This window comes from Dioscorea cayenensis, unplaced genomic scaffold, assembly GCF_009730915.1.
Source record: "Dioscorea cayenensis subsp. rotundata cultivar TDr96_F1 unplaced genomic scaffold, TDr96_F1_v2_PseudoChromosome.rev07_lg8_w22 25.fasta BLBR01000174.1, whole genome shotgun sequence".
NCBI lineage: Eukaryota > Viridiplantae > Streptophyta > Magnoliopsida > Dioscoreales > Dioscoreaceae > Dioscorea > Dioscorea cayenensis.
Genome location: NW_024086565.1, coordinates 19,505 through 28,100, shown reverse-complemented (window position 1 = coordinate 28,100; position 8,596 = coordinate 19,505). Strand labels below are relative to the sequence as shown.

At 29.5% G+C, this 8,596-nt stretch overlaps 1 protein-coding gene across 1 annotated transcript; it reads left to right on the top strand.

Annotated features, from left to right (window-relative positions):
* The first annotated feature begins 5,626 nt into the window (after positions 1–5,626).
* Positions 5,627–6,687, top strand: LOC120253720 (glucan endo-1,3-beta-glucosidase-like). The gene is made up of 3 exons (XM_039261983.1): positions 5,627–5,690; positions 5,769–6,197; positions 6,341–6,687. Exons 1-3 carry the CDS (start codon positions 5,627–5,629, stop codon positions 6,685–6,687), a joined length of 840 nt encoding a protein of 279 aa, XP_039117917.1.
* Positions 6,688–8,596: the final 1,909 nt, after the last annotated feature.

The following is an 8,596-nucleotide window of genomic DNA, read 5'->3' as shown; positions in this document are numbered from 1 at the left end:
TTAGGTGGTTAAGAATCCAGTGTTATGCACGTTCGTCTGATATTGTTGAAAGTTTTAGAAGTTAGGTTATCTTAGCACTTCTTTCAATTTTCTTGCTTGTGTTAAATAGCCTTTTGATGTCCTTGGAAATCATTCTCTAATATTGGGTTTTCTGAGGAAACTTGTTCAATTTGGGATTTGGAGTTTTGGGCATTAATCAGGTAAGTATCCCACATGTAAATCCTATTATATGTATATACTTAAAAAAGTTTAGTTTTCGGAACTTTTGAAATTTTTGAGAAAACTACTGATTACTTTGATTTATATTTTGAATTATTCATTTATTTATTATTATTATTTTAGAAATTACTTTAAATTATTTGAAATTTTGAGTTAATGATATTTAATTTTGGATTAGAATGGTCTATCGGATTATTTAATTTCTAAAGTTTTAGATAGTTTACTTATTATTTAATTTCTGAATTTCATATTTTTTTTTGTTAATTTATAATTAGTTATTTTTTAAATTATCTGTTCATATTTGGATTCAAATAACTAGTTGTTAAAAATTTTACCTAACAAATAACTCGTATTTTTCCTAATATAAAAGTTTATTGTTTTGTGAACGTAAAGTATTTTAATATAGATCTAGTCCCCAATTAACTATGCACTAACTCTGTCATTGTGCTTTAAACATTGGCTGTGTCGACATGTGCTCTGATATATAAACTATAATTCTGGCTCGGATCACCGATAGTAAATATATGAATTCTGTTATTTTGTTTTGACAATAGTTGTTTGGGGACCTATATACTCAGTTTTTGACATCTGTGGTTATTTGAAATAAATTTAATTTCTGATTTTTTATTTTGATAAATTTTTAATTTTGTAAATGATCTCAATATTTTTAGTAGGTGATTTTTGGGCTGTCAAGCTCATAAATGATGTTGATACCTCTTTTTAGATCATCAGTAAAGTTGAGTGACGGATAGCTTAGGAAGGATCGTTGGGCAATCGCCGAATAATTAGCTTGTAATAAGTTCCGTTTATTGTGGGCCTATGTTTTATTTGAATATGTTTATATTGTTTTTGCAAAATGCTTGGTTCGATTCTTTATTCTGTTAAGGATCAGGTTTTGAGACCTTGTATATCTACTTGGCTTTGGTCTTGTAGGTATACGGCCGTTTATCAGCATCAAGAGTCCATCAAACTGGGTTCGGAGCGTGACAAAGATGAATGCTCTTAATTAAATATATGGTTGGGACATTTGTCCAAAATAAATAAATAATAAATAAAAATAATGCCCTATCATTTTAAAAGTCCAATCATAGTATGCTATAAATTTGGGGTAAATTTTTTAGTATGTTATTAAACTTTGGTTTATTTTCACTTTGATCACCGAACTTCAATTTATATCAATTTGGTCACTCAACTTTAATTTGATTTCAACCGGCAATAAATCAAGAATTTCAACTCCTAATTGATTACATGGCTGTCTAAAAATCTAAGTCAGTCTTCCCCCATGACACATTATTAAGTCTATTAGAGGTGTCCATGTCATCAAAAAAGAGTCACATCATTCATTTGTGGGTCAAAATCCCTTGATTTACAACCCAATGAAATCAAATTAAAATTAAGTGATCAAATTAATACAAATTGAAATTCAGTGATCAAAGTGAAAATAAACCAAAATTTAGCGACATACTAAAAAATTTACTCTGCAAATTTGAGTCCAACTCCTACCCAAACATCCACTTATTTCCCTCCGTCATATAAAATTAGCCACCTCTTAATAAACTCTCTAATTACTACCGCACTGCTACATCAAGCATGGAATACTATGCTTATATCGTCTTCATCTCGACGCTTTTGCCCGTTTTGTTCTGGGTAGTAGTAATTACATGTGCTCGTTGCCGCGAACGGCAGGTGGAGGAAAACTCCAGCGAGCCGGAAATAAGTCCAGACTTATACAACCTTGGAGACTGTAATAAACAAGTAGCCAATATTCCCCTTATCATCTACAATAAACCCTCTTGTTTTTCTTCTTGTAATATTACTGCTGGTGCTGCTACTACCAATGGTGCTGCAATTGTGGATGCTACTGGTTTGTCAAAATGTCTTCATTTTGCCCTGTTTGTAGAATTCGTGTGATTTTTTGCCCCACTGAACCTTGCAGTTTTAGTTGAGTCAATATTAGTCTGTAAGGATTTTGAGTGTTGAAATTGAGACTCGGTATTTTATTTCTTTCTAAATTAGATGTCAGAGATTAAAACTTACAATTTGTTTTAAATCCCTCCTCCAACAGTACTGTTCAATGTACTATTTATACACTGTTTATCCAGGATTCTTATACTAATCTCATACTGTACATACACTGTACATCCGTGTTCCAAAGATCTTATTCAAGATCTGCTTATATTCATATAAAAAAAGGGCACATTGTCGCCTATTATTCACTTACAATTTGTGATTATGCTTTTATTTATTTATTTATTTATTTAAAATAGTGTATGTCATATCATGATTTCATTGACATACTATGTCTATATATATATTTGTCTTGTTTGTGTTTATTTTTTGTTAATGATGTACAGAATTGTTTTTTTTAATGCATTTAATTTTTTTTTTTATTTATTCTAAAATAAATTTCAAATTGTATTTCTCTCAAGTGAATTTTTAGTTGGATTAATTTCAAAAACAATGTTTTATTTTTTTAAATTAATATAAATAATTAAGGGATCGTTTGGCATGGTTTTTTAATTTTTTTTTGTTTTTATTTTGTTCTCATTTATTTATTTTTTGTTGTCAATTTTTTGAAAACAAAATCATGTTTGGATATCAGATGTTCTGCACTTTAAGAAGCAGAAAATATAAAATACATTTAATTAGTACAAAATTATTATAATATTTATGATTATTTTTTTTCCAAATTAATATTTTTATACTTTTTATAAAGTTTATTTTTCATATTAGTTTATTGATTGTATTATTAAATAAAAAATATGAATTAAAAATGATAAAAAAGGCCATAATTTTGTGCTAATTAACTATTTGAAACTAAAGAAATTAATAACATCATAAATTAGACTCATCAAATTAAAAAAAAGGGAGGGCCTACAGAGACATTGTCGTAATTCAAATAATAAAATCAATAGCTTAAGCAGTAGATTGCATAAAATAATTTTTAAAATATTTCATGGAAAATAATGTATTTTTATTAATATTTTTCTTAAAAATATAAATGATTTAGACAATTGGTATTAATTTGTAAAAAAAATATTTAAAAAAATAAAAAACAAGAGAGAGAGAGATGGGGTGGTTTAATGGAGGAACGAAGGGTTTTGAAAATATAAAATTATTGTTTTCTATTTTTTTAGAAACTTAAGGATCGCTGATAAAACTTTTGAAAACATTAACAAAATACTAAAGAACTGTGTGTTAGCCTAACGGTAACTACCTATGGTTGTGATTGAAAGGTCTCAAGTTTGAACTTCTCAAATTACAATTCATGTTCGGGGTCCTCTATGGAAGTTCTGTGTGAGAATTACCTCTCGTTCTCCCCTCTAGAGTTGCATATGGGGCTTATTTCCAGGAGATCAGTCAAGTCACCGTAACTGGTGCACATTCATACCTACATATCTTTTACTTTGTCGTTTGTCGATTTTGTCAAAAAAAAAGTACCAAACATATTTTATTTATTTTATTTTCAAAATATGAAATTAAAAAAAAATCAGCAACAATGACAAACAACCCATAAATGTTAAACCCAATTTTTTTATAACCCAAGCCATGTATAATTTTTTTTTTCTCTTCCGCAATAAGATAATTCATTTTTATTTTACTTTTTAAAACAATATAAATAAATATAATTTTGTAAGAAGTGTGTGTGATGAGGAGAATCACATTGACATGCATGCAATATGCCAAAATAGCATTGCCAAATTGACATGTTAATATGTATGTGTGTGCTTTGGAGAATGTCATGTGACGTGGAGAATGGTGTGGACGCCACGTAATAGTATCACAGAACTAATCTTCAAATGATAAATAGAAAATAATACATGCATGTTGAAAGAGTTTGCAAAATGGAAAATGATGTTGCCATACTGTCAAGGATTGAGAAGATGATGCAGAGAGAGAGAGAGAGAGAGAGAGAGAGTGTGTGGTGTAGACAATGATATGGGTGGTAATAATGCTATTTTTTTCCGTTTCATATTAATATTGTCATTAAAGTCCATAAATTCTAAACAAAAATTATAATAAAAAAATAATGATTATAAAACTCTTACCCCTTGTTTGGTTGGAGATTTTTGGAGGGGCGAAGGTTGTTTAGTTGGGGGAGTGAGAAAAAGGAGTTTGGAAGGGTGTTTCACCCTCCAAACCCCTCATATCCCACCCCTTCAAATCAGGGTCTTTTGGAGGGGTGGGATTATTAAAACAAATTTTAATGTTTAAATCTTTATGAAAAGACCAAAGTATCCATTATCAATTTGAGAAATTACGATAATATCATTTTTAAATCTAATTTCATAATAATAATTATTATTATTATTATTTGTCTTATTTTGTAATGTGTCAATTGAAGATTAATAATAATATTTTTTTAAAATAATAATAATTAAGAATGATAAACAAATATAAAAAATTGAGTTATACAAATAATATTATTACTAATATTAATCTTAATTTTAATATTAACAGAGTTTGTACAAAATAATCTTTTAGATATGTATAAAAATATTATGATCGATTTTATATAAAAAGAGGCAAATTAGTAAAAATACAGCATCGGATCTCTCACTCACTCCTCCTCACCCCTTCTTCTAACCAAACAAAAAAATGAGATACCCTCCACGCCTCTCATTTGAACCAAACATAAATCAAAAACCCTTCGTACTCCTCCCCTCCCCTCCCTCCCCTACTGAACCAAGCAGAGCCTTAAACATGATAAACAATTTTTTTAAAAAAAATTCAAATGTTACTGTTAATATGAATTGAATGGTTATTATGTAAAGTAGTTCTATATATTAATTATTCAACATCATGAAATTGGAAGCTTTTTAATGAACTCATTAAATTCCCTACAACTAAAATGGCAACAATAAATAATTGATATTTAATACAAATAAATGTTCCTTAAACTCTTTTACATTGAACCAACCAATATATTTGAGAGTAAATCAATATATTCCTCTGTAATGTATTTCCCACACCACAGTGTGGAATATCTCAAGGAACTCATCTTTCACAGCTTCCTTTGGATCCAAGGTTCTCTCTCTCTTTTGCATGTTTATTGTTTAGGTGCAAGTATGGGAATAAGATTTCTGATTATTTATTTATTTAGATATCATTGCCATTAAAAAAAAAAGAAAAGAAAAGAAAAATCTTTACACACTTGTCTTGAGGGATTTATAGTTTGTGACTTTTTTTTTTAATAATTCCAATTCCACAATGTACTTAAATTCTGGTTTATAATTAAATTGTGATTTTTTTTTCTTTTCCTTTGATAAAATTAATTCAACTTTAATCATTAATTTGTATTTCTTTGTACCAAGCACAAAGAAAACAATTATACTCTTTTCTGCTACAAATCAGTGACAACAGTGTCCTCCCCATCATTCAATCAGAAATACAGCATGGCATCAACATGGAATGCACTCATCCTTCTCATCATCCTATCTATCCTCCTTCAACAAAACAAAAACATGCAGGTAATTAATTAAAATTTTTTTAATTAAAACAACCATCACATCATCCATTTTGTATTTAATTACAATTCCAAAGCACAGGAAGCATTGGTGTTAATTATGGCTTAAATGGAGACAACCTCCCAATTCCTGCAACAGTGGTGCAACTCTTCAATTCTCATGGCATCCAAAAGCTAAGACTCTTTGCACCAAACAATCAAGTCCAACAAGCACTAGAAGGCACAAACATATATGTATCTCTTGGAGTAGCAAACGATGATCTAGCAAATCTAGCAGGAAGCCAAGCAGCAGCAAATGAATGGGTGGGAACCAACATCCTTCCATTCAACAAAACACTCTACCAGTATGTCACAGTTGGCAATGAAGCCATCCCAGGACCAAACTCTCAGCAAGTTGCACCAGCCATGAGAAACATCAAAACTGCATTAAACTCTGCAGGACTGAGTCAAATCATGGTTACAACAGTGATAGCAGACACTGCACTCTCTTTTTCATTCCCACCATCTCAAGGTGCATTTTTCAGATGAAGCCACTCCTTCAATAACTGCAGTGCTGCAGTTTCTAAATGAACAGGAAGAGCCAAACAGAGTTCTCATGGTGAATGTTTATCCATACTTTGCTTTTTGCTGCTGATCCTCAGCATGTGACACTAGAGTATGCACAGTTTACAGCACCTGGGACTGTGGTTCATGATCATGGATTGGAGTACCAGAACTTGTTTGATGCTATGGTGGATGCTTTTTATGCAGCAATGGAGAATGTTGGAGGGGGAAGTGTGGGGATTGCTGTGTCTGAAACTGGATGGCCAAATGGAGGGCAGAGTGGAATCACAAGCCCAGTTTTGGCTGAGACTTATAATCAGAAACTCATTGATCATGTTAAGAATAATGGAACTCCAAAAAGGCCAAGTTATGTGATGGATGTGTTCGTCTTTGCTATGTTTAATGAGAACCAGAAGACACCTGGAGTTGAGCAGTGCTTCGGCTTGTTTTTATCCTAATGGCCAACCAGTTTACTCAATCGCTTTTACTTAGTTTTTGTTCTTTCTCTGTAGTGGAGATTAATTTTTATTATGGATGTCATCCTGAGATAATTTATATGCTAAATTGCTGATGGAGTTTGATATTAATACAGTGTGAAGCTAGTGATTTCTTTGATCACATATATATATATATATATATATATATATATATATATATATATATATGATTAAGTATAAAGTTAATAACTTGATATAGCATATTAAATAATAAAAATAACGATCATTGTATAATCGAAATTTGAAATTTTAGCGATTTTTTATGTATAATAATAATAATAATAATAAAGATGAAAATCATACCTAATGGTAAAATGATCAATAATCTCTTAGTCTATTGACATTTGGGTCCTCTGTGCATAGGTGAGATCACAAATTTAATTTTTCGCTGCTGTAACCAATATTTTGAAACCCGAGTTCAACCAAAACTCAGGCAGCAGGGTCGGATCATATAAAAACCAGAGTAAAGTGTTGACTTGATTGACTCAACAGAGTACCCAATGAACTAGTCGAACTGGGTCAACCAGTTATATTATTATATACTTAAAGTTAAAACTTTAATAAATAATAAATATGTAAGTACGGAGTTATATATAAAATTTGCTTCAAAATCAAAACTACATGATTTTTGAGTTTTATTTATTAGACTATATTGGCAAACTTAAAAAAATTTGTATTGTGTTACTTTTTATTTATTTATCATGTTGTATTTTATTTAAAAAAATTTGTATTGTGTTACTTTTTATTTATTTATCATGTTGTATTTTATTTGAAGTTGTATTTTAAATCATATTAGATTATCATGAGTTGGATTTTGTTAATAGTATTAAATTAATATTTATAAATTATAAAAAAACTATTTATTTGTTGAACTTTTGTATTGTTGTTTTTTTTTTAATTTTTTAGTAATTTATAATATATTACTTTTTTATATTTATGCATAATTAAATTTATAAAATTATATATTATTATTTATGGTCGGGTCAATTATGGTTCGACCCTGATTCGACCATTGACCCATAACCCACAAGTCTTTTTGAGTCATACACCTGGTCGGGTTTCAAAACATTGGCCATAACATAAGAGCTTATGGTATAATTAAAAAATTGTCTATGTCCGTGACATATGGTTTAGTAATTTAGATAATGATTTTGAAGTAATGAAGATAATGGCACAAGAGTACAGAATTGTGAGTGTTCTCTTAGTAGTAAGTTAGATAATGATTTTGAAGAGAAGGTTTGTGTGATTTGTTTGGATGAGATTGAAGAAGGGGAGACAGTGAGGAGTTTGCCAAAGTGCAAACATATGTTTCACCAGAAGTGCATTGATCCTTGGTTAATTAAACTGTCTTCGTTTTGTCCTGTTTGTAGAACTCAGTGTGATTAATCGTAGAGTTGAGCCTCAGAGTTTTCACTGGGTCAATATATATTAATGTGTCATTTTTGAGGTTTACTTTTTATTGATCATGCTATTGAAGATGTACAGAGTTCAACCCAATGGTATTGGCACATTACAAATATATTGAAAATTTGTAAGGGGTATATATCAAATTTATAATTTGCATTTTTCATGGTTTTATATATTATTTATAATATATAATTATCTATTATTAATTTAATAAAATCTAATGAATTTTTAATTAAAAACTAAAAATTTTCTCATATAAAATGGTGATAAAAACTTGTTTAAATAAATCATAAACATTGTCATAGTACCCTAAAAAAACCATTAATTATTTATGAAAAATAAAAAAAAATCATTAAAAAATAATAAAAGAGGTCATAGTGCAGTGACATTGATCACATTGTAAAAGACATAAGTGTCAGGATCTAAGATCCTTAAGTTCAAGTCACACATGATACAGTGATAG

Bases quoted from the DNA above. Each gene is read 5' to 3' on its own strand.
- LOC120253720 (XM_039261983.1), top strand. From the start codon at position 5,627: ATGGAATGCACTCATCCTTCTCATCATCCTATCTATCCTCCTTCAACA. The intron at 5,691-5,768 runs GTAATTAATTAA...TCCAAAGCACAG, and splicing joins AACAAAACAAAAACATGCAG to GAAGCATTGGTGTTAATTAT. The intron at 6,198-6,340 runs GTGCATTTTTCA...ATGTGACACTAG, and splicing joins TTCATTCCCACCATCTCAAG to AGTATGCACAGTTTACAGCA.